The sequence below is a fragment of the Oncorhynchus clarkii genome, chromosome 17, assembly GCF_045791955.1.
Source record: "Oncorhynchus clarkii lewisi isolate Uvic-CL-2024 chromosome 17, UVic_Ocla_1.0, whole genome shotgun sequence".
NCBI classification, from domain to species: Eukaryota; Metazoa; Chordata; class Actinopteri; order Salmoniformes; family Salmonidae; genus Oncorhynchus; species Oncorhynchus clarkii.
The window spans coordinates 35,399,365-35,426,058 of NC_092163.1; the positions used below are offsets into that span (position 1 = coordinate 35,399,365).

Consider the following 26,694-nt stretch of genomic DNA (forward strand, 5'->3'; position numbering starts at 1 on the left):
TTATAACCTACTGCCGTTTGTGCATTGCTGCACTTATAACGTGAAGAAATAGACAAATAGTTTATCAACATTTTAAGCTAAATGTTCTGATCTGTTGCGTCAGTCACATTGCATAAAATAAAAGGTGTTTTGATGCTGGTGGTTGTATTAACTTGGGATCTATCTCATCCCACAACTATCTCAGACAATGTTTGGAATATTTATTTCTCGCACAGAATATAATAGGTCGACTGGTGTACTATGGAAGATAGTAGATTGACATAGGCTGGTGCTTTAGCTGTTCGTAAGGCCTACTCATGTCGTCGGCTAACGAAAAGTAAACGTGGGCAGTTCTAATATCTTCAGTATGCACCTCGGAATTGGATGAGGACGCGCGCAGTCGCGTCCCCCGATGTGTCTGTCTTCACTTGTAGCCTGTGAGAAAGACCCGATCACGTGATGGAGAGCAGTGTGAGTGAGAGACACTTCGGATTGGCAGCACACTCAGGGAGAAGGGCACAACAGGCAGCACTCCGGGCCGCAAAAGGCATGGATTTTTTTTTATGGTGCATTACGGCCACAAAGGGGATGCCGCCGTGAAATTCGAGGCGTTAATTAAGTGCTTGGCAAATTGTGAATGAGAGACTATTGGAGTGTGTACAGCCTGCCTTTCAAGCTACTTCTTTTGGGAAATGATCATTAGAGTCTCATCATGCAGCCTTACAATGTACTAAAATCAAAACATAGAGCCCAAAGTATGTAGAACAACTAAAGTTACATCAAAAACTCTAAATTAAGCATATCGGAGTAGCTGTTTCTTTGTTAACCGCTCAACACACAAAATAGCCGCGTGTGTGCACTCCCTCAAATCCTTTGGAGAATAAAAAATAAATAAATATTCAGCTTTGTTCAATTGTATTCTTCGTACTATAAAATAATATAAAATAATGCCACGGAATTCTAAGCAAATCTTGTCTGCTATATGAACTAGTGTAGCCCACAGCCATTTGGCATAGCCAGATCAGGACTTAACATAAGTACAACTCAGAGTATGCTATTCTGTTCTTCTGAAATATACTACATTTTCTTCCTATCATACTTCTTTAGACCTGTCTAAAAGAAATTAGGGATTTATTGTGAAGATGTAGGCTATATTTACATGGATTTATTATACTTTTTTTAAAATGGCTTGTAGGCTGTGTGTGGAAGCCAGGAGATGCTAAATGTGTTTATGTTAATTAACGGTCAATTACCATGAGACCGACAGTTATTTGCTTGACAGTCATCGGCTGACAAAATTTTGTAACCGCCACAGCCCTACCTATTACCTATATGCCCAAGTGAGTGTGAGTGTTTGACAATGAGATGTGTCAGAGCGGTGTGTGTGTGTGCGCGTGAAGATGAGCGTGCATGTTTGTGTGTCGGTGTATGTGTGAGAGAGAGAGACTGAGTGCGTGTCGCACCAGCCAGCTTGCGGTTGTCCAGTTTGAGGCGGTTGAGTGGGTTGGTGCCGTACAGCAGGACGTGTTTCTCAGAGTGGACAGACTGAAGCTCCTCCAGAGTTGCCTTTCTGCTCCGGATACACTGGAGGAGTGCACACACACACACCATGCCATTTAGAATTAACCAACGCACCACACACACACACACACACACACACACACACACACACACACACACACACACACACACACACACACACACACACACACACACACACACACACACACACACACACACACACACACACACACACACACACACACAGGCGCATGCAGGCAGGCGCATACACACATTGGTCCACATGCATACACTCGCAAACGCACTCACGAATGCACACATACACCCATGAACGCACACAAATTACAGCATCGGTACACACACAGGCCTCCCTTGGAAAATAGGTCTTCTGACCTCAATGGGACTGTTTAAAGTGACAAACAAAACACAAAGTTTGATCTAAGAAAACCTGGGCCTTAGCAAAGGAAGGGGGGGTGCAGTGCTGGGGTGTAACCCTAGGTGGCAGCAGTGTTCATAACAGGAGTTTCAACCAACATATTTAGTTCTGTGGTGTCGTGTAGAAAGGGAAAGGGAGATACCTAGCCAGTTTTACAACTGAATGTATTTAACTGAAATGTGTCTTCCGCATTTAACCCAAACCCTCTGACGCTAGAATATTGTAGTGTAGTATGTGCTGCTGTGTAGTGCTTTATATTGTACCTACCTCACACTGGTTCCTGAGGCCTCTCTCCTGAAGTCTGGACCAGATGCTTTGGATTCTTCCAGCATGCTCGGGGTGTCGGCTGTTGTCGCCACAGGTGCACTGGTGCTTCAGCATCTGAGAGTCATACACCAGACCTACACACACACCGACACACATTGTAGTTTAGAGACCATACAAAATAGGTAGAAAGCCAGCCAGACAGATAGATAGTAGACGGGACCACAGAGATCCTAATACATTAAGTGCTAATAATTCTATGGATGGGACCTACAGCACCTTCTGAATATACAGTATGTTGTACACGAGATACAACAAGATACAACAAGCACGGTGTATCGTACAGCACTCCCCAAGTGTCTCTCACCAGTGGTGAAGCGTAGCTTGGCGGTGGTCTCCGGACCAGGGCCGGCCAGAGACTGTGGAGTGTCTGTGGGCCGTGGAGGAGGGGGTAGAGAGGTGGAGGCAGGGGAGGACTGGGCGCGACCGAGGGGCCGGTGGGCAGGGCCCAGAACCACGGGCACACCCAGGGGGTCCAGGTGGGTCGCTTGTCTACGCCTGTCTGTCGGGACCTGGAGGTGCCTGGGCTGCTCCCAACGAAATGACTGGAGGGAGGGGGGATAGATAAAAATATAGAAAGGGAGGGAGAGCGGGAGGGGGAAAAAAACGTAGGTGAAAAGTTAAAAAACAAACATTTTAAAGGCTAAATGTTTGTTTACTTGTTTACCCAGAAGGTTATTAGGAGTTACTTTAGCAACAACATAAAATAGCCCAACTACAGCACCTTGTAAAAGCCATGACTAAGGGATGACTAACAGAGTGAGCCGTAATGCCATGGCACCCTCTATTGGAGAGCCAGAAAGGTGGCCTGAACTGAAGCTACAAATCAAAACTAATTGTATTGGTCACATACACATATTTAGCAGATGTTATTGCGAGTGTAGCGAAAGGTTTGTGTTCCTAGCTCCAACAGTGCAGTAATATCTAACAATTCACAACAATACACACAAGAAGAAGTAAAAGAATGGATTTAAGAAATATATAAATTAGGACGAGCAATGTCGGAATGTCTTTGACTAAAAAGACAGTAGAATAGAATACAGTACATACATATACAATTAGTAAAGCAGTATGTAAACATGATTTAAACATAATTAAAGTGACTTCTGTTCCATTATTAAAATGAACAGTGATTCCATGCCTATGTACACTGTATATAGGACAGCAGCCTCTAAGGTGCAGAATTTAGTAACCGGGTGGTAGCTGGCTAGTGACGGCTATTTAACAGTCTGATGGCCTTGAAATAAAAGCCTTTTTTCAGTCTCTCGGTCCCAGCTTTGATGCACAAGTAATGACCTCGCCTTCTGGATGATAGCGGGGTGAACAGGCAGTGGCTCGGGTGGTTGATGTCCTTGATGATCTTTATGGCCTTCCTGTGACATCGGATGTTGTAGGTGTCCTGGAGGGCAGGTAGTGTGCACCCGGTGATGCATTGGGCAGAGCGCACCACCATCTGGAGAGCCCTGCGGTTGCGGGCGGTGCGGTTGCCGTACCAGGCGGTGATTCAGCCCGACAGGATACTTTCAATTGTGCATCTGTAAAAGTTTGTGAGGATCTTCGGGGCCAAGCCGAATTTCTTCAGCCTCCTGAGGTTGAAGAGGCACTGTTGTGCCTTCTTCACTACATTGTCTGTGTGGGTGAACCATTTCAGTTTGTCAGTGATGTGTACACCGAGGAACTTGAAGCTTTTCACCTTCTCCATTGCTGTTCTATCGATGTGGATAAGGGTGTGCTCCATCTGCTGTTTCCTGAAGTCCACGATCAGCTCCTTCATTTTGTTGACGTTGAGGGAGAGGTTATTTTCCTGGCATCACTCCCCAGGGCCTTCACCTCCTCCCTGTAGGCTGTCTCGTCATTGTTGGTAATTAGGCCTACTACTGTTGAGTCGTCTGCAAACTTGATGATTGAGTTGGAGACGTGCGTGGCCACGCAGTCATGGGTGAACAGGGAGTACAGGAAGGAGCTGAGCAAGCACCCTTGTGGGGCCCCTGTGTTGAGGATAAGCAAAAATGGAGGTGTTATTTCCTACCTTCACCACCTGGGGGCCCGTCAGTAAGTCCAGGACCCAGTTGCACAAGGCGGGGTTCAGACCCAGGACCCCAAGCTTAATGATGAGCTTGGAAGGTGCTATGGTGTTGAAGGCTGAGCTGTAGTCAATGAACAGCATTCTTACATAGGTATTCCTCTTGTGCAGATGGGATAGGGCAGTGTGCAGTGCAATGGCGATTGCATCAATTGCGGTTCCATTGGGGCGGTATGCAAATTTTAGTGGGTCTTTGGTGTCAGGTAAGGTAGAGGTGATTTGATCCTTAACTAGCCTCTCAAAGCACTTCATGATGACAGAAGTGAGTGCTATGGGGTGATAGTCATTTAGTTCAGTTACCTTTGCTTTCTTGGGTACAGGAACAATGGTGGACATCTTCAAGCAAGTGGGGCCAGCAGACTGGGATAGAGAGAGACTGAAAATGTCAGTAAACACTCCAGCCAGCTGGTCTGCACATGTATGACCAAAAGTATCTGGACACCTGATCATCAAACATCTCATTCCAAAATGATGGGCATTAATATGCGGTTGGTCCACCCCTTTGCTGCTATAACAGCCTCCACTGATCTGAGAAGGATTTCCACTAGATGTTGGAACATTATCGCGGGGATTTGCGACCATTCAGCCACAAGAGCATTAGTGAGGTCGGGCACTGATGTTGGGCGATTAGGCCTGGCTCGAAGTCGGCGTTAAAATTCATCCCAAACATGCTCAATGGGGTTGATGTCAGGGCTCTGTGCAGGCCAGTCAAGTTTTTCCACACCGATCTCGATAAACCACTTCGGTATGGAACTCGCTTTGTGCACAGGGGCATTGTCATGTTGAAACAGAAAGGGCCTTCCTCAAAATGTTGCCACAAAGTTGAAAGAAAGTCATTGTATGCTGTAGCGTAAAAATGTCCCTTCACTGGAATTAAGGGGCTTAGCCCGAACCATGAAAAACAGCCCCAGATCATTATTCCTCCTCCACCAAACTTTACAGTTGGCACTATGCATTGAAGCGTGAATTATCACTCCAGAGAATGCGTTTCCACTGCTCCAGAGTCCAATGGCAGCGAGCTTTACACAGCTCCAGTCAACGCTTGGCATTGTGCGTGGTGATCTTAGGATTGTGTGCGGCTACACGGCCATGGAAACCCATTTCATGGAGCTCCCGATGAACAGTTCTTGTGCTGATGTTGCTTCCAGAGGTAGTTTGGAACTCCGTAGTAAGTTTTGCAACCCTGTTAATAATGTCATGGTAATAAGTGTACACACTCCCTTACATAAATAGACCCACCGAGGTCAAAAGAGGTTGGCTGGTATTGCAAATGAGGACAGATGATTTTTACGCACTACACGCTTCACCACTCGGCGGTCCCGTTCTGTAAGCTTGTGTGGCCTACCACTTCGTGGCTGAGCGAGCCATTGTTGCTCCTAGACGTTTCCACTTCACAGTAACAGCACTTACAGTTGACTGGGGCAGCTCTAGCAGAAATTTGACGAAATTACTTGTTGGAAAGGTAGCATCCTATGCCAGTCCCATGTTGAAAGTCACTGAGCTCTTCAGTAAGGCCATTCTACTGCCAATGTTTGTCTATGGAGATTGCATGGCTGTGTGCTTGATTTTGTACACCTGTTTGTAACGGGTATGGCTGAAATAGCCAAATCCACTTCTGTATATAGTGTATATTTGAGAGTGGGACTACTATAATAATTGTGTTTATGTATGACCTATAGGTCTCTTTGTGTGTGTTTATATGTGTGTGTATATCTGTGTTTGTGTGTGCGCACCTACGTGCATATGTTTGTGTCTGTGTACCTGATTCATCAGAGGTGTGTGTTCCATGGTGTGATCTCCTAGGTAATTGCCTGAGGAGGTGGACTCTGTGTCCCACATTGACTCAGTGCTACTGGTCCCACTCTGTCTCCTCCTCTGGTAGCCGTCCCCAGGCCCGGTCTCCGCCGGGTCCATGTCCTTCGAGGGGATCTGTGTGACACGAGGCTTCTCACTGGACTTGGTCATGAGCTGATGAGGGAGAGACACAGACACACTCTTAAAGTCAAAGGTCATGCATCAGTCTTCCCTCTTCTTTTTGTGTTGGTGAGCACTATTATGCGGTATCTAGATGTAATTTGTATTGTGCTGTGTGTGTGTGTGTGTAAGTCCACACAAGAATAGTAGACAAACAAAATTTGACCAACTGGGGACATTTGTTCGTCCCATCGACGTCAAATGCTACTTCTAGGGGGTTTAGGGTTAAGGTTAGAATTAGTGTTAGGGTCAGAATTACGTTAAGAGTTAGGGTTAGATTTAGGGTTAGGGTTAGGAGCTAGGGTTAGGTTTAGGGTTAAGGTTAGGTTTTTGGGTTATGGTTGGGGTTGGGGTTAGAGTATAGGTTAGGGTTAGGTTTAGGGTTAGGGAAAATAGGATTTTGAATGGGACTGAATTGCTTGTCCCCACAAAGTTAGCTGTACAAGAAAGGAAAGAGGAAAGGGGGATACCTAGTCAGTTGTAGGGTTAGGGTTGACCCTAAACCTAACCCAACCCCTCTGAATCAGACTGTGTGTGTGTGTGTGTGTGTGTCTTTGTCTATGCCCCTCTTTAAGATCACCTTGGTTTGTGTGTGCATGTATGTGTGTGTGTTGCTCAACAGTCCCTAAAATGTGTGTGTCCAAAAATGGTGTGTTCTCTCACCTTGCCCAGGTGTGTGTTCTGTTTGAGTCTCTCCAGCAGCAGTGCGTTGTGGTACTGCTGCATTAACTGGTGCTGGTGGTGGTGAGAGTGCAGGGGGGGCTCAGAGCGGGTCCGACCCAGGGGTCTGTGGGGGCCCGGGGGAGCCAGGCATTCCAGTCTGGAGGAGGGGTACTGGAGAGGGCCAGGGCTCAGGCCTCGCACTGAAGGAGAGAGAGGTGGGGTGAAGGGGAGGCAGAAAGAGGCGAGGGGGAGGGAGAGGAAGCAAGGAGGGTGAACATGGAGAGCGATAGGGATGGGGGAGAAAGAAAGGGTTGAGAGAAATAGAGAGGTCAGGATCATCATGTTTGACTAAAACGTTGTGAGAACGACCAGAGAGGAAGCAGACAGTGTGGTGGAATGTTCTGATTGGCTAGGTCTGTGTAGTCACTCCCAGATCAACCAGATCCATTATAGAGTAGGGAAAGTTCCACATGTCTAGATCAGTAGGATAAGTGGCATTCAGTCAAACGATCAATAGAGGGCAGTGTCGCTCCGAGTGTGTTTCTCTTCATGTGCAGCCGTCCTGAGGACTCCAGGATGACTGTAGGTGTGGCGTGTGTGTTTGTGTGAGTATGCATACATATCTACACTGAGTGTATTAAACACTAGGAACTACTAATATTGAGTTTCACCCCTTGTTGCCCTCAGAACAGCCTCAATTTGTCTTGGGCATGGACTCTACAAGGTGTCGAAAGCGATCCACAGGGATGCTGGCCCATGTTGACACTAATGCTCCACACAGTCATGTCGGCTGGATGTCCTTTGGGTGGTGGACCATTCTTGATACACATGAGAAACTGTTGAGTGTGCATTGCAGTTCTTGACACACTCAAACCGGTGCGCCTGGCACCTACTACCAGACCCCATTCAAAGGCACTTAAATCTTTTGTCTTGCCCATTCAAACTGTGAATGGCACACATACACAATCCCTGTCTCAATTGTCTGAAGCATTAAAAATCCTTCTTTAACCTGTCCCCTCCCCTTCATCTACACTGAATGAAGTGCATTTAAGTGACGTAGCTTTCACCTGGATTCACCGCATTCACCCGGTCAGTCTATGTCATGGAAAGAGAACCTAATGTATTGTACACTCAGTGTACAGTATATGTACCCTATGAGTGGGAGTGCTTGTGTGTGCGCGCGCGTGTGTGTGTGTGTGTGTGTGTGTGTGCGTGTGTGTGTGTGCGCGTGCATATCTGTGTGTGTTTCTCACCAGTGACTAGCTGTGTGTGCAGCAGCACTGAGGGCTCCAGGATGAGCAAGGGCTGGAGGCGTTGGTGAGCCAGCTGGGCAGCACTGAGGCCCTCCATGGGCAGGTAGACCTGGGGCAATACCCTGGCCACCCTCTGGTGGCTACCCGACTCCCTGTCACCCTGGGTGGGCAGCCTGGCGCTGTTGGTGGGCAGGGCGGTGGAGCAGGGCAAGGAGAAGTTGGCCAGTGTGCCATCCTGGAGCAGCAACCTCTGAGCCTGATGGAGGGAGGGAGGGGACACAATAAGTCACGCACACTGTAAAACATAACTGCCAAACCCGCCTGCCTTCATGTACATATCTATAATAGCTTGCACCCCTGCACATTGATCTGGTACTGGTACTCCCTGTATAGAGCTCCATTCTTGTGTGTTTTATCCCTCGTGTTACTATATTTATTTGTACTTTCATGTTTTAGCTCTGCATTGTTGGGAAGGGCTCGTAAGCAAGCATTTCACGGTAAAGTCTACACCCATTGCATTCGGCTCATGTGTCAAATACAATTTCATTTGATTCAATTGAAATAAATTGGTGTTGACTCAAACAACTTTAGTCATTGGAACTTGATTCAGTTAAGTAGTATGTCCTCAATGACGAACTGCTGGGGTATCAAACTTCAGTCCTCCGTGATTCCATGTCTGTTAGAATAGTTTGAAACTTTTATTACTGTACAGCAAATTGGCCAGTGTTAATGAATGTTGATTTTTCACTGTAAGTGTTTAATTAACACTCATTGGTGTAAAATAACCCTAGTGTTACTACTACAGTTGAACCAAAACCACGCCCATCATTATCCTATTTCCCAGCATGCTCTATTGCAGGTTGATTTTTTAGAATGGTTTGTTTCAATATCTATGTTTTTGCCTGTACATTGATAAATTAATCTTATGCTACTTAAATATAAATTACATACGTTTTCTAAACTTATCCAATATGTTACTTGGACATATTGCATTTGTTACTGAAATGGTTGTTCCAGTTAAGTTGCTTTAGGTAGTTTCATATCATAGTTTTCCCAACCCGTGTAGTTATTCTGAATGTAGATTGCGGTTAGGGCTGGCACAATTACCGTATAACTGTGTAACCTGTGAAAACTGTAATACAAATAAATTAACAGTCATAACCGGCCTTCGTGTGGTTGAGTCCGTTTTTCCATGGTAACATGGACTCTTAAAAACATGCTGAAACTTTGTTGCTCCTTGCTGAAACAAGCAAGGTGTTTTTGCAAAAGACACTCCCTGCAGCAGCACACATAGAAATAGAATGAATATAACGTACTTGGAACCTCTAACCCTGTCAATTTCACTGGTAAACTCATGGGTACAATCGCAACGGTTGCCTGGTATTGTGATGCAATCATTTCCTTGGTAATGTAGAATGTTCATTCAAATTATGTTAACTGATGTGGCTCATGCAATGGAATGTGGCTCAATCAACACTTCCTGTGTCACGCCCTGACCTTAGATATCCTTTTTATGTCTCTATTTTGGTTTGGTCTGGGCATGAGTTGGGGTGGGCATTCTATGTTTTGTGTTCTATGTTTTCTATTTCTTTGTGTTTGGCCGGGTATGGTTCTCAATCAGGGACAGCTGTCTATAGTTGTCTCTGATTGGGAACCATACTTAGGTACCCTTTTTCCCCACCTGTGGGTGTGGGAAGTTGTCTTTGTTTGTAGCATTATAGCCCTTAGGCTTCACGGTCGTTTTTGATTGGTTATTGTTTTTGTCAGCGTCATCCGAAATAAAGGAATATGTACGCTCACCACGCTTTGGTCCTCCTCATTCAACGATCGTGACATCCTGCTTTGCTTCTATGGGTACACTCGCAATAGCCACCAGTCCATCCATTATGCCATCATAGACTTGAAATGGGGACGCCCGTTCTATTCATTCTATTTCTATGGCAGCACATGCAGTCAGGTGCGGAGGAGAGGTGAAAATGTGTCTTCAATTTAATTTTTTTGATATTCAAACGTTTATTATGGTCATTTGGCTGGCCAATAACCATCATCCAAAATTCCATGACTGTAACAGCCCTAGTTGCAGGTCATTCCAAAGGTTGAATATCCCCACTCTGGCTGGATTCCAATAAGAGTTACACATCACTTTGCAAGCCAGCATAATGGTATACAGGCCTGTTGTGGCCTGTATACAATGAGTATCAGGACAAAAACTAGGCCCTTGAAATAAGGCCTTATGAAATACTGTACTGTGTTAAAGAATGTAATTTTAATGTTAACATATTCGCTTTGGATCTCACTTGGTGAACTCCACAAGACTGAAAATGGATGAATGCAACAACCATGTCTTTGTCACTGACAAATACAGTCATTGGTAGTAACTCTACAAATCACTCGAATGGCAAGGCACTATGGGAAATATGCAAATAAGTCTTTACACTAGGCAGTGTGTTAATTTAACACTGTTCCAGTGTCTATACAGGTCCACACTTTTAGTGTTGATTTAACACTGAAGAATTTGCTGTGTGTAGTATAAGTGTAAGCAGAAAAAAATTCAGATTGCTGAAATCTGAGTGATGAAAAATCATTTTACAACATGTTCTTTGGAAACTGAAAAGGGCATGTCATTTGAACATTAATCCAATGTTAATGTGTAATGTGTCATGGTACAGTACAGTCGGGTGGCCAAATGTTTTAAACTGGCCTATTGAAGAGAGAGAATTAATTACTTAAAAATCATACAATGTGATTTTCTGGATTTTTGTTTTAGATTCCGTCTCTCACAGTTGAAGTATACCTATGATACAAATTACAGACCTCTACATGCTTTGTAAGTAGGAAAACCTGCAAAATCAGCAGTGTATCAAATACTTCTCCCCACTGTATCTGTTGTAGTAAAGGAATACAATTCCACGGGAGGAAACATGTTGAACGCCATTTATAGCTAATAAAGTTATTTTAAACCTGAACACACACACCTCACTAATCTTCGTGGGAATCCATAACCAATTCTGGCCCTGACACTCATGTTGTTCTTATACTGAGATTCTGAAGCAACTGTGATACTGTATCTAGTGTGTGTTCTAATATGGTAGTGAATGTGACATCGTGTGACATTGTGTGTGGTGGTACGAAATGGCTCAATCAGGTATGGAAGTGTTAATTCTGTTGATGCTTGTTGGATACAGGGGGAGTTGAGCAGAACAGGCACATACTATACTGCAGAGGTAGGCAACTAGATTCAGTCGCGGGCCAATTATTGTTGGAGCGGATGGTCGTGCGGCCGGAACATAATTATAATCATTTGTACACTGCAAATTGACCACAACTAAGCCCAAAAATAAATTGTATTTGAAAATAACAATTATTTCATATCTTGATTACGTCGAGATACGATCACTTATGTCTCGTTTTTTATTCATGGGAATGCTTTGGAACAGATTTCATGAATTAAAATCAGTTTTAGCTTCTTTTTTTTTAAATTACAATAACATATTGTATACATAAACTGGGTCACACTTAACATTAGTGTGATCATTTTTACTGTGAAATTATTCTTATAGTTACCAGTATTGTAATTACTGATTGTCACAATATACTTATAATGTACTTGGGATTACAGTGGGGTTGGAGGAGAGAGGTGCGAAGGGTGGATGAGTGGGACTCACCTCGTGGGCCAGTCCGGTAGTAAGTGGGCTATCCGAGAGGAGGCTGTCATTGGGCGAGCTGCACCCCGACACTGGAGTGCTACTGCTGCTGGGGGAATAGTCTGCAGGATGGAAGGGAGGGATAGCCAATCAGCTAAAGAGATACTGACATATAGGATAACAGATTTGTGTGTGTGTGTGTGTGTGTGTGTTAGTGGCGGTACACAAACACTAGTCCGCCCAGCACTAACACACCTGATTCAACTAATCACTTCATCAACAAGACCCTGGCCATATTCATTTGGCACCAAAGGGATGTAAACTCACTGTAATTGTCCAATAGGAAATGCTTGTTTACATTTACCGCTGAGAAAAAATATATATTCTACTTTGTGCCCTAATGAATACGACCCAGGAATGTTAGTGTTAGGCCGAGGCCAAAGTGCTCAGACACTGTGGCTACAGCACCAGGAAGAGATAGAGGTTGGTTTGATAGACGGTGTACACAACGAGGCAGGAAGGACTACGTTACCCTGAGTGTCCGGTGTTCTGTGCTTGACAGTAGGGGGAGCACTGGTTTTGCGTTGGAGAGGGTTCTGTCTGGAGTTGATGTGCTTCTTCAGTTTACTCTTCACCTTCAGGATGGGCTCCGAGGCTGAACACACACACACACACGAGCAAACATGCGCAGACGCACACAAACACGCATTAATTAACGCACACACACGTACATGCAAATACACACACACACACACACACAAAAAAAACAAAAAAAAGTAGATTGTGCCGAATATCTGAATTCCTCCTTCGCCATTCCATAACCGACCCCAACAGTATTAAACTAAAAATGGCTACAAATCCATAATGTGCTATGTCAGCATAAAGCAATAACCTTTTACATAACAAAACCCAAAACCTCTTCTACACCCCAGCTGAACAAATAACAAAAGAGTTGACAGCAGTGCCAAAAGTTTCATGTTTACTTTGGCAATGGCCACAATAGGCCTAACCAAACGATCAATCAGCGAGTGGCTTAGCACAGACAAAAGACACCCATGACAGTATGGTATTGTTGTCGGATTTTAATACAGAGGTAGAGGGGTGTGTAGCCGCAAATGTCCAATGCTGCTACGGTAACACAGGTAAATAATGGCATTGCAATAGTCCTCCAGGTGACATAGTTTAGTAGGGACCACTCCTTAGTAGTACTTATGCATATAATGGAAAGAGGCCACACCTTTGCAATTGTTCAACTCTGTGACCATGGCATTGAGGACTATCTCTATCCTATTAGTTAATTTGTGCATGGTGGAAAGTTTGGCCTCTATGTCCGCACGTCATTCACACACCCAGTCAGAAAGACATGTCTGACATTCTCACACGTGGTTCATTTTACACATACTTTAGTCTCTCTCTCTCTCTCTCTCTCTCTCTCTCTCTCTCTCTCTCTCTCTCTCTCTCTCTCTCTCTCTCTCTCTCTCTCTCTCTCTCTCTCTCTCTCTCTCTCTCTCTCTCTCTCTCTCTCTCTCTCTCTCTCTCTCTCTCTCTCTCTCTCTCTCTCTCTCTCTCTCTCTCTCTCTCTCTCTCTCTCTCTCTCTCTCTCTCTCTCTCTCTCTCTCTCTCTCTCTCTCTCTCTCTCTCTCTCTCTCTCTCTCTCGTCGGAGTGCATGCTGGGAGTGAGTCGTCAAGCAGAGTGTTTGTGAGAGCGAATGGAATTTCTTTTCACTCTATTGGGTTTTGGTATGTACATATATATATATATTGATTAGTTTAGTTGTTTTAAGGGTATATTGTTTTAATTATCAATAAGCACGTATAGGGGTGGTGGGATCTTTGAGGTTGGTTTTTCGCGAGGGCACAACCAGCGGGTGGGGCTGGTTGCAATGGCCACTCGCGGAAATGTAGAGTTTGAAAAACTTAGTCGGAGGCATGGAGTAAAAATTCCTGCTGCGGCTGGGTGTTCAGTGGAAGAATGTAGCTTGGCTGTGGGTGCTATCATTGGGTATGATAGCATTAAATCAGCCTCAAGGATGAATAGCGCTGTAGTGATATTCTTAGATTCAATTGAAAAGGTGAATAAGATAGTTGAGAGGGGTGTTGTGTTGCGGGAGACACAGACGCCGGTATTTCCGCTTATGAATCCGGCGAAGAAAGTTATGCTTTCTAACGTGCCACCATTTGTTAGAGATGAAGTGTTAGAGCGAGAGTTATCTCGCCATGGTCAAATCGTATCTACAATAAAGAAGGTTCCTTTTGGATGCAAATCTCCGTTGTTGAAACATGTCGTGTCTCATAGGAGACAAGTGCATATGATTTTAAAAAAGGAAGGAGATGAACTGAATTTAGCGTTTAGTTTTAAGATTGATGGATTTGATTATGTCTTCTATGCATCTACTGAATCAATGAAATGTTTTGGATGTGGAAGAGAGGGGCATTTGGTGCGTAATTGTCCCGAGAATGAACGCGCTGAGCCTGGTAGTAGCTTTAGTGCGGGTGCAACTAACGTACCACAGCGAAGGGATGAAAATACTACAGGTGTAGGGGAAGAGAGAAGGTGGGCAGATGTGGTTGGAAAAGTAGGAGAGGAAGGCATTGTGGATACGGGGGCAAGTGTGGTAGATCAGAACAAAGAGGGAGGGGAAACACTAGGTGAGATTGCGACTGCCGTCGCTGAGGTGGTGCTGGAAAATGAAATTGGAGGTCAAGAGGAGATTGAAATAACGGAAAAGGAAGCGGATGTTTTCAAAATACCGAGGAGTAAAAGGAAGAATTTAAGGGGTGGTGAAGGGTCTAATTCTAAGAGAAAGGTAGAGATGGATAAATCAGGTGAAGATGACCAGGTTGTAGAGATGGGGTTTTCTTCTGGGGAGGATAGCGAGAGTGAGTCATCTGACGCGTCACAACAATATAGTGAGATAGATGGGGTGGAAGGGAGGTATGGGATCGAGAAGATACGTCAATTTCTGAAGTTGACAAAAGGGAAGAAATATATGCAGGATTACAATGTAACTGATTTTTTCCCTGAACGTGAATTGTTTATTGAATCAGCAAAGTTTCTGATGTCAAAAATTACAGGGGGAGGTTTGAAAAGCCCTGAAATTGCTAGACTCAAGAAAGTGGTCACGAGAGTAATAAGTGATGCAAATTCTAAAGAAAATGAAAGAGTTCAGTTGCAGTTTTAACTCTGTAAAGAGATGTGGTGGCTGTATCTTCCTCTGTATTTTTTTCTTTTCCATGAGCAGTTTTAAGATCTCTTCTTTAAACGTAAATGGGGCAAGAGATGTTAAAAAAAGAGCCATGGTGTATGAGTTAATGAGGGGAAAGGGAAGTGACATAATTTTTCTACAAGAAACGCATAGTAATTTGGAAAATGAAGTTATGTGGCAACAGGAGTGGGGGGGGACAGTGGTGTGTAGTCATAAAAACTCAAAAAGTGGGGGTGTGGTTATCTTGTTCTCAAAAGGGTTTTTGCCTTTGTCATATGAGGTTGAAGAGGTAGTTGAGGGGAGGTTATTAAAAGTTAGAGCAAGGTATGAAAACATCAATATGTGTCTGATAAATGTATATGCCCCTGTGGTGACAGTTGAGAGGGTAGGTTTTTTAGAGACATTATCAAATACCATTGAGAAATGTAACAAAGAAGATTATTTGTTTATTGCTGGGGATTTTAACTGCACAGTTAGTGATTTAGATAGAAATCACCAAGAACCTCATATAGCCTCAAGGACGTTTTTAAAACGCCTTATTGTAACAAATGAACTGTGTGATATTTGGAGGAGTCAACATGGAGGAACAAGGCAGTACACCTGGGCGCATGTGAGAGAGAACATCATCTCTATGGCCAGGTTAGATAGGTTTTATGTTTTTGAGCATCAATCTCAGGTCTGTAAATCAAGTGTGATAACTCCAGTGGGATTTTCTGATCATTGTTTAATAACAGAGGTGGTGTTCATTAACGATGTAAAACCTAAAAGCGCATACTGGCATTTTAATATAACTTTATTGAGTGATGCTCACTTCAGGAATTGTTTCAGTTTTTTTTGGGAGAGGTGGAGGTCTCAAAAGGCCAGTTTTGTATCCCTTCAACAATGGTGGGATATAGGGAAAATCCAGATTCAACAATTTTGTAATCAATACACAAGGAATGTCACCAAGGATATCACCAGATCAATGAAAGCCCTAGAGATTGAAATAGTGGAACTCATGACGTTGGTTGAGACCACAGGAGATCGAGGCCATACTCAGGCCCTCAAGAGGAGAAAAGCTGCATTGGCAGATCTGCTGGGTATCAGAGCACAGGGGGCATTGGTGAGAAGTAAATTTCAGGGCATATCTGAAATGGATGCCTCATCCAAATTTTTCTTTGGTTTAGAGAAAAAGAATGGACAAAGAAAAATTATTCATTGTCTCAAATCAGCTGTTGGACAAGAGCTCACTAGCCCTAGTGAAATTAGAAAGAGGGCAGTAGAGTTCTATGCTGAGCTCTACAAGTGTGAGTACAAAGAGGACAAAACAGTGACACAGCAGTTCTTTGATGGGCTCCCAAAGGTGCCTGCAGAAGCTCAGGTTGAGCTTGAGCAACCATTGTCTTTGCAGGATTTATACACTGCATTAAAAGGCATGGAAAATGGAAGGGCACCAGGCATTGATGGGCTTCCCGTTGACTTTTTTAAGTCTTTTTGGGCTATGTTGGGAGAGGATTGGTTAGAAGTAGCTAATGATAGTTTAACCGGAGGGTTACTACCAATAAGCTGCAGAAGGGCTGTCCTCACCCTACTGCCTAAAAAGGGTGACCCGAGGGAGGTGAAGAACTGGAGGCCGGTGGCTTTATTGTGTACTGATTATAAAATATTGTCAAAGGCTTTGTCCAACAGGCTGAGGGAGGTGATGGGGCAAATCATACATACGGATCAGTCCTACTGTGTTCCTGGCAGGCAGATAGGGGATAACATTTCTCTGATTCGTGATTTTTTGGACGTCTCTAGGGCTATTGGGTTGGATGCTGGTCTAATTTCAATTGATCAGGAAAAGGCATTTGACCGAGTTGAACATCAATATTTATGGCACACGTTTGAAGCGTTTGGGTTCATCTCTGGTTTTATTGCCATGATAAAGGTGATATATGGTGACATTGAAAGTGTATTGAAAGTTAACGGTGGTTTGAGTGCTCCTTTTAAAGTGTGTAGAGGTATTAGGCAGGGATGTTCTATGTCAGGGATGTTATATGCTATTGCTATAGAGCCACTACTAAATAGCATTAGAAGTCGTATTGCAGGGGTGTGCCTTTCAGAGGATATTCCTCCTATTCGTCTTTCAGCCTATGCTGATGATGTAGTTGTGCTAGTGAAAAATCAAGCGGAGGTGGATAGTTTGAGTCTAATGGTTGATCGTTTTAGGGGAATATCCTCTGCAAAGGTAAATTGGGAAAAGAGTTGTGCTTTACAGATTGGAGAATGGTCTGGGGGGATCATGGCTTTGCCAGGGGGGCTAGAATGGTGTAAGGGAGGTTTTAAGTATCTTGGAGTGTACCTAGGAGATGAGGGGACTATGGAAAAAAATTGGAGTGGGGTGGTTGAAATGGTGGAAGGGAGGATGAGGAGATGGCGTTGGTTACTATCTCGTATGTCATACAGGGGGCGTACTATTATAGTTAACAATGTGATTGCATCTGCACTGTGGCATCGGTTGTCAGTTTTAGAACCACCATCTGGCCTTCTGGCTAAGATACAGGCAATTATTGTGGATTTCTTTTGGGATAAATATCACTGGGTTCCACAAAGTGTTTTGTATTTGTCAAAAGAGGAGGGGGGACAAGGTCTTGTACATCTTGCTAGTAGGGCTGCTGCTTTCCGGTTTCAGTTTATTCAAAGGTTGCTTTATGGACCGGAAAATGTGGTGTGGAGAGGGGTGGCAGGTCTTATATTACAGCGGGTTGGAGGATTAGGTTTAAAGAAGGCTTTATTTCTGGTTGATATTAGCCAGATTTCTAGGGAGGGAGTACCTCCGTTTTACAGAGGCCTTCTCAGAGTGTGGAGCGTAATGAAGGTGTCCAGAAGAACTTCAGCGGAGTCAGTGCATTGGCTGTTGGAGGAACCTCTGGTGTATGGGGCAAGACTGGACTGTACAACTGCAGCTGTTCCACATTTCTCCAAGATTCTGGTGAAGGGGAAAATCATCACCTTAAGACAGTTAATGGCCATGGCTGGGCCCGCCTTAATGGATGGAAGACGGGTGGCAGAACATTTGGGGATGAGGTCGGAAAGGATTGTCGGACAAATGCTGGGGAGCTGTAGGAAGGCTCTGTCAGCGGAAGAATGGGGTATGCTTAGTAGCCACAAGAAGATTGTGCAAGATGAAGACGTCTCATTTCCAAAACTAGGGATTACACCAAATATCCCAGAGTCAGAAAGAAAGGCGTTATTGCTGGATTTGAGAGGGTTGGAGGAGGTGGGTTTGGATGAGGTGAATGGGAAGGACTTGTATAGGGGGTGTGTCAAGGTGTTGAATAAAGATAAATTGAAAAATAGAAAAGATACTCCATGGAGGGTAAAATTGGGCATTGATGACAAGGTAAAGCCAGCATGGAGAGCACTGTACAAACCACCGTTACAAAAGGGTACTGGTGATATGCAATGGAGGGTTTTACATGGCATCATTGCAGTTAATGCTTTTGTATCTGTTATTAACTCAGATGTTAGAGATGGATGTCCTTTTTGTAATATAAGAGAAACCATTTTTCACTGTTTTATGGAGTGTGAGAGGATAAAACCTCTATTGGAAATGCTGGAATCTTTGTTTAAAGCTGTAGGGGAGTTTTTCAATAACACTGTTTTTATTTTGGGGTTTCATTATAGTAAACAACAGAAAAGAAAATGTCAAATGTTAAATTTTGTTTTGGGACAAGCTAAGATGTCAATTTTTCTGAGTAGGAAACATAAGATAGAAACGGGATATGGGCAGGATGTAAGATGTGTTTTTAAAGGTTTAGTGAAAGCAAGAATAAAAGTAGATTTTGAGTTCTTTTCAGCTGTAAAAGATCTCCTATTATTTGAGGAGAAGTGGGCTTACGAAGGAGCGCTTTGTTTTGTAGAGGAGGGGAAATTATTTTTTTGCTGATGAAATAAGTTGAATGTATATGTTATGTATTTATTTTTGTTTAGGAATTACATTTGTTGTTTTATTTCTGAAAAGGCAGTGTGTCATTATTTTATGTTAACATTTGAGTAAAAAATAAAGGTTTTATAAAAACTCAAACTCTCTCTCTCTCTCTCTCTCTCTCTCTCTCTCATTTTTCCTTCCTTGTAGGCTTGGTAACTCCCACTTTGTCTCTGTCTCTTTCTGTGTCTGCCTCTCTCTACATCAATGTTCGGTATATGTGTGTTAACATGCATCGAACTGCATAACTCACCAGACAACTACAAATGGAAGTAATGTGATATGGCTCCTTTTAAAATGAATCTGTATTGCCTTCTCAAGCATTACCTACTCTGTGTTAAAAGGCATGTAGTACCTTCATTTGCTCTGGAATACCTGGGCCGGTATTCATAAAGTGAGTATAAGAGTGCTAGGATCAGGTCCACCCCCCCTGTCCATGTATCTTATTCATGACGTACTCAAAGGCAAAACAGATCTTAGATCAGCACTCCTGTGCTCCAGTTTAGCCCGCCATTGATGGCAGACCCCCAAACCATTGTCAGGAGTCAACTGCATGACACCATAGTGTCACCTCATGACACCATAGTGAGAACAGGAAATGATCTTGTTCTAACTGTACTGTACAAAGTACAAATGTCTCTACAAAGAAAGTACAAACTACATAAAAAAAAATGACTCACCTGTTCTTCTGAGGGGCATGTCCTTGCGTTGGTCACATAGTGGGTGATGGACATCAGGGGTCACCATGTGAGGCTTTGGGGTCATGTCAGGATCTGGGGCCAATTCCCTAAACAGCCAGTTGAGAGTCATCCACCAAAACCATGAACAATAATTGTTAATTGTTTGTTGTATTGTGCTGTATTGTGCTGTATCAATTTTGTGTATGTCCTGGTGACCTCACAACAATCATTTTGATGAAAATGGACAGTAAAATATTGTATTGTGAAATAATGCTTCACCTGTGGCACAACCATTGATTAGAAGTCAGTCAGCCGGGCTTATTTAACCTATCACCTAATCTAATGAGTCACTCGGGCTTATCCAAATTGTCTTAGAGGTAAATCTTCCTTACTTCCATCTCTTATGAGGATCATTTGTGGGACAAGATTGGAAAGGTGAAAAGAACAAGATGGTACTCCCACCAAAGCCACGCGAGTCTAATAACAGTGTATTTTCACGAGTGGACACAGCTCTCTCGCGGTCACTTTAAAAAAAAAACATTTCCGTAGAAACTTTAATCAAAGTCTTTCCTGGCTTGTCTCTCACCTGTAACCCCTGGGCGTGGTGCTGCCGAAGAGGTTGGAGGCGGTCCTCTCCAGGGCGGCCTGCTCCTTCCTCTTCAGGATTTGGCTTCTGAGTTTCTGTTTCACCAGGGGACTGGCCACAGCACCTGTCCGTCAACAGAGTCACCCAATCAGAGACAAGAACCTGGAAATGAACCAAAGCTAGGCGCAGCATTCTAAATTGACTGAATCTTAATCTATTTGGGTTAGCGGAGGGACACAAACAATATATTCCAATATACCGATTTATCTGTATTGTATAATAGCTGACAAGCAGTTTCACTCTGAGTCAAATATCTATAATCTACTAAACTAAGTACTCAATGTGCCTACCTACGATTTCAACATTAGATAAAGAGGAAAGATGCTAGGCATTTCCCTTGTAATTACTAGTCAGATCTGACTGCTATGACTTGGATAATGCAAGTTATTCAAGGACAATTTATTGAAGCTGAACTTTGAAGGGCGGGTTCTTAGGAATTTGGTGACTGACAGATAGCTAGGTCGTATTCTTTAGTAGGCACTTCCTTCCCGAAAGTAAAAGACAACAAACAACATGACATTTACAATTATTAAGTGACTTGCTTCCTTTTTCTGACTTAGGTTTCATGTGAAAATAGACTGTGACTAATCTCAAGGAACTCCCTCTGTTACAGACAACCACATTCTGAGGATCATAGTGGGGCCTCAAAAATAAACAACCGAAAACCATGTGCACAAACACCTAAACTACCTACAAGATCGCACTGCTGTCATCATACATTGCATTTCTAAAAAGACATTCATGGTCATCATAGTTTACATGGTACTGTAAGCGATCCTTATACATAACATACTGATAACGTTGCACTCATTTCTATTGCATGCCATTTTTCCTCCACACAGCTATGGGGCGCTGTAACTTACTCTGCTCGCTCTTATCCTTGTGCATCAGCTGCTGCAGCTCCTGTCTCTTCTCCTGCTCTTTCTCCTGCCGACTCTGCTCCCTGTCAAACTCGTACTGAAACGAGAACATTAACATTCCCATTCATTTGGGTGCAGTGAAGACTATATTTAGGAAGTGATATCAGTCAATGGAAAGAGAGGGATTATATGGAAAGAGGGCACACCTATCTTTGCCATTGATTTCTTTTGTGGCCGCTTTGGCAGCGCAGTTGAGGACTATTTACATTTTAAAGCAGGCTATGTTGGAAGTGTGCTCTCTATCCATCTCTATGGAAGGGATGCTCACCTGGATGTGCTGTGGCAGGAGCTGCTGGGAGTACTTGGCACAGTGCTGGGCTGAGAAGGTCCCCAGGAACGGGGGGAGGTGGGGGGCCAGCATGGCTGAGTCCGGCCCGGGTCGCACCAGCCCCTGGGTACGCAGGTCCATGGGCCGCACCGGCCGGAGTGGTGACGAAGCCTCGCGAGGGATTAGCCCATCCACTATGGAGAGAGGGAGGGAGGAAGAGAGGAGGTAAAAGAAAGAGGGAGATTATTAGTGATGAAGATCCAAGGCTTTCTTTGTTAGATTGGACAATTAGACTGGAGAATGGGTAAACTAGGAATGAACCGAAGCTGAGGTGCTACATTCTAAGCACCAGACTGAACCACGTCAATTGGTCTCCGGACTGTCCCTGCTATTGGGACAAAATCCCCCAAATAGAAAACCCTGCCATGACTCTCAAGCTCTCCCTTTCTGTCCTCTCTTTTTCTCTCTCATTCCTTTGTGTTGTTTCTTGTCACCGCCCAGTCAAGGCCCCCATGCTGATGTCCGTACCGGGCCACACTTGAAAAGGGATGACTGACCCCATGGAAGTGTCTAGACTTGTGTGATGAAAACATACCAATGATGGTATGCACACACACACACACACACACACACACACACACACACACACACACACACACACACACACACACACACACACACACACACACACACACACACACACACACACACACCATAGCAACAACCATAACCCTATCCAACACCTGGTCTTTGTCCAAGTATTTAGATGATCCAGGGCAATGAACAACTAGCTTAGAGCAAAACAAAACATGGGCTGATGATCAAGTGTAAGAGAGTATCTACTAGCTAGGCATAGCACGGCATGTCCAGTCCTTACAACAGGCCAGTCATCGTCGGATAACGTGAGTCAGTGTGTGTGTGTTGAGAGTCTGTCCATGTGTGTGCGCATTATGTACTTGACTTTAGAATAACAGTCGTACTTCATTCACGTCAGCCTGCTCTAAGGGACTTGGCCACTGACCCAAAATTGCATTCAGTGAAAGGAGAGGAAAGAGAGAAAGTGAAGAAAGAAAGGTTGCCACAAAATAACGAAAGAACTAAGAAAGTGAGGGGGAGAAGAGGGGATTAGAACAATGTGTGGCAAAGGCATTTGAGTCATATGCATGCATTTGTCACCTCTATCGAGCTTTTACCAGAAACAAGGCTAAATTTAGCCAGAGAGTGCGAGACAATAAAACCAAACTCAGTGTCATGACCCGCAACAATCGTCCCAGAAATCTTTCTTACTTATTTTGAGTCACGGGTCACTGAATGAACATTTAGTGGGCATCAAGGTTAACTACTTGTCGAATCATGAACCGTTCATGAACTGTTGTTCCTTTACATGACCCCAAAGCCTCACATGGTGACCCCTGATGTCCATCATCCACGATGTGACCAACGCAAGGATATACCCCTCAGAAGCACAGGTGTGTAATTTTTGTTATGTAGTGACACGTTTGTGTGTAGTTAGTGTAGGCATATAAATAGTGTAAATCAACCATATAATGTGTATAGTGCAATGATGGAAGAGAACCTGACTGACAAATCATAACAAATATTGCCCATGATGGTAGCTAAATTCACGGGACAAAAAGGGGCCATATTATACTCAATAAAATTATCAACACAACATGTAAAGTGTTAGTCCCATGTTTCATCAGCTGAAATAAAAGATCCCCTACATTTTCCAAACGCACAAAAAGCTTACTTCTCTAAAATGTTGTGCACAAATTTGTTGACATCCTTGTTAGTGAGCATTTCTCCTGTGCCAAGAAAATCCATCGAGCTGATAGGTGTGGCATATCAAGAAGCTGATTAAAAGGCATGATTTTCACACATGTACACCTTGTGCTGGGGACAATGAAAGATCACTCTAAAATGTCCAGTTTTGTCACATAACACTTCACATACATACACTACCCTTCAAAAGTTTGGGGTCACTTAGAAATGTCCTTGTTTTTTAAAGAAAAGCAAATTTTTTGTCCATTTAAAATAACATCAAATTGATCAGAAATACAGTGTAGACATTTTTAATGTTGCAAATGACTATTGTAGCTGGAAACGGCTGAATTTTTATGGAATATCTACATAGGCGTACAGAGGCCCATTATCAGCAACCATCACTCCTGTGTTCCAATGGCACGTTGTGTTAGCTAATCCAAGTTTATAGTTTTAAAAGGCTAATTGATCATTAGAAAACCATTTTGCAATTATGTTACCACAGCTGAAAACTGTTGTTCTGATTAAAGAAGAAATAAAACTGGCCTTCTTTAGACTAGTTGAGTATCTTAAGCATCAGCATTTGGGGGTTTGATTACAGGCTCTAAATGGCCAGAAACAAAGAACTTTCTTCTGAAACTTGTCAGTCTATTCTTGTTCTGAGAAATGATGGCTATGCCATGCGAGAAATTGCCAACAAACTACAGATCTCGTACAGCGCTGCGTACCATTCCCTTCACAGTACAGCGCAAACTGTCCCTAACCAGAATAGAAAGAGCAATGGGAGGCCCCGGTGCACAGCTGATCAAGAGGACAAGTACATTAGAGTGTCTAGTTTGAGAAACAGACGCCTCACAAGTCCTCAACTGGCAACTTCATTAAATAGTACCCGCAAAACACCAGTCTCAACGTCAACAGTGAAGAGGCGACTCCGGGAGTTGCAAAGAAAAAGCCATATCTCTGGCCAATAAAAAGAAAAGTACACAGACATTGGACAGAGGAACTCTGCCTAGAAGGCCAGCATCCCGGAGTCTTCACTGTTGACGTTGAGACTGGTGTTTTGCGGGTACTATTTAATGAAGTTTTGAGGGAGCGTGCAATTGACATGCTGACTGCACGAATGTCCACCAGAGCTGTTGCCAGAGAATTTAATGTTCTTTCTCTACCATTTCTTGTTTTAGATAATTTGGCAGTACATCCAACCGGCCTTACACCACGTACGTGTAAGTAAGCCAGCACAGGACCTCCACATCTGGCTTCTTCACCTGTGGGATCGTCTGAGACCAGCCACCCGGACAGCTGATGGAACTGTGGGTTTGCACAACCAAAGAATTTCTGCACAAGCTGTCAGAAACAGTTTCAGGGAAGCTCATCTGTATGCTCCTTGTCCTCACCAGGGTCTTGACCTTAACCAGGGTCTTGACCTTGGATACAACGCAGTTCGGCATTGTATCCAACTTCAGTGGGTAAATGCTCACCTTCGATGGCCATTGGCACACTGGAGAAATGCGCTCTTCGCGGATGAATCCTGGTTTCAACTGCCCCGGACAGATGGCAGATACCGTGTATGGCGTCGTGTGAGTGAACGGTTTGCTGATGTCAGCGTTGTGACCGGAGTGCCCCAAGGTGGCGGTAGGGTTATGGTATGGGCAGGCATAAATTACGGACAACGAAACCAATTGCATTTTATCTATGGCAATTTGAATGCAGAGGTACCATGACGAGATCCTGAAAATGTCCCAGTTCTTCCATGGCCCGCATACTCACCAGACATGCCACCCATTGACCATGTTTGGGATGCTCTGGATTGACGTGTACGACAGTGTGCTCCAGTTCCCGCCAATATCCAGCAACTTCTCACAGCCATTGAAGATGAGTGGGACAACATCTACAGGCTACAATCAACAGCCTGATTCAACTCTATGCGAGGGAGATGTGTTGCTCTGCATGAGGAAAATGGTGGTCACACCAGACTGGTTTTCTGATCCACGCCCCTAGCTTTTTTGTTAAGGTATCTTTGACCAACAGATGCACATCTGTATTCCCAGTCATGTGAAATCCCTAGATTAGGACATCATTTCAATTGACTGATTTTCTTATATGAACCGTAACTCAGTAACATTTTTGAAGTTGTTGCATGTTGCGTATATATTTTTGTTCAGTGTAGATTTGTTTATTGATTCAACTTACACCAAGCCATGTTTAGGTGTCGAAAGGATTTTGACATTGGCTCTTCCTCCAAGCAGTTTCTATGTCCTTGTATGGAAGGCTTCATAAAAAATACTACAGATAGAAAGAAAGGACAGAAATGGAGGGTGGAGACACCTTTCCCCTCAGGGTGGGAGCGGAGGAATATGATGGAAATGTACCACGGTTTCTGAATGCCATGACAAACATTAGTCAGCAGCATTACTCACATACTTCCCGTAGGGGGCCCGTGTCCTAACACTGGCATACCCCATTCAGCTAGGTAGGACAGGTAAGGATTAAGGGGCTCACTGTCAAAACAAATGGAAATCCTCCATCATCAAACCTTAGTGAACTATCTGTATAGCTTGCTACACAATGTCCAGCACTCTTTACCGTGACACAAGTCCACGAGTCACCTTCATAACACTTACACTACCATTTATGACCTGGTGAACAGTAGTTCATTAAGACAGTATTAGTGAATAGTAGGAGTAAACAATGTTCCTATAATGTATCGTTTTCTATGAGCCACCAGTGTATAATGTATGAATACACTTATAAATACCTATTAATAAGATTTGTGGTGCGTTATAATACTGGGTAGAAGAGTTACCCAAATAGCATTGGTCCAAAATGACAGTATGCAATCGTCAATGGAATTGTATTCATTATGATCGGAAAGGAAAAACTGATCCAAGATCAGCACTCCTACTCTGAGACAATTTATGAATATGTACCCCGAGTGGAGAAATGACTAAGAGAGAGACGTCTGCGAGACGGTTCAGTCAAACAGTACTTTCAGAGGGAAAACACACCCACACACGTATTACTGCAGGTCAAATATGCATGACACACAGCCCCATCACCAAACAACAGATTCCAGTACATCTGGAAAACTCTTGAAATGGGGTGTGGGGCAAGTAAGATTGAAACACCTGGAATAACTATTACATTTTAGTATAATAAACCCTCATTACGTCGCCATAATAACTAATAAGAGCCATGAGAGCTACGGTGTGGAGTGTCTTAAGTGTGAGTAACATTGGTTCTGTGTCTGTATGTGTGTTTACATGCATGTGCGTTTTTTTTACAGACAGAGAGAATGAAAGAGAGAGAGAGGATCCAGGTTGAAATTGAAAGCGGTAAGAGTGTACTGAATCTCGAGTGCATGTCTCATTCTCTCTCTCTGTCTATCAC

General features: G+C 43.7%; 1 protein-coding gene across 1 annotated transcript in view; it reads right to left on the reverse strand.

The window, feature by feature from the left end:
• The window catches only part of LOC139370734 (histone deacetylase 7-like), an 87,023-nt gene that overhangs the window by 34,259 nt on the left and 26,070 nt on the right, over positions 1–26,694 (reverse strand). Inside the window, exons 2-13 of the mRNA XM_071110398.1 lie at positions 21,547–21,740; positions 21,222–21,315; positions 20,299–20,422; positions 19,713–19,819; positions 12,410–12,532; positions 11,899–11,999; positions 8,234–8,489; positions 6,981–7,180; positions 6,105–6,311; positions 2,568–2,805; positions 2,204–2,337; positions 1,443–1,563 (exon numbers count right to left, since the gene is read on the reverse strand). Coding sequence (XP_070966499.1) covers positions 1,443–1,563; positions 2,204–2,337; positions 2,568–2,805; positions 6,105–6,311; positions 6,981–7,180; positions 8,234–8,489; positions 11,899–11,999; positions 12,410–12,532; positions 19,713–19,819; positions 20,299–20,422; positions 21,222–21,315; positions 21,547–21,687 — 1,846 coding nt within the window. The 5' untranslated portion in view covers positions 21,688–21,740. The remainder of the gene's footprint in view (positions 1–1,442; positions 1,564–2,203; positions 2,338–2,567; positions 2,806–6,104; positions 6,312–6,980; positions 7,181–8,233; positions 8,490–11,898; positions 12,000–12,409; positions 12,533–19,712; positions 19,820–20,298; positions 20,423–21,221; positions 21,316–21,546; positions 21,741–26,694) is intronic.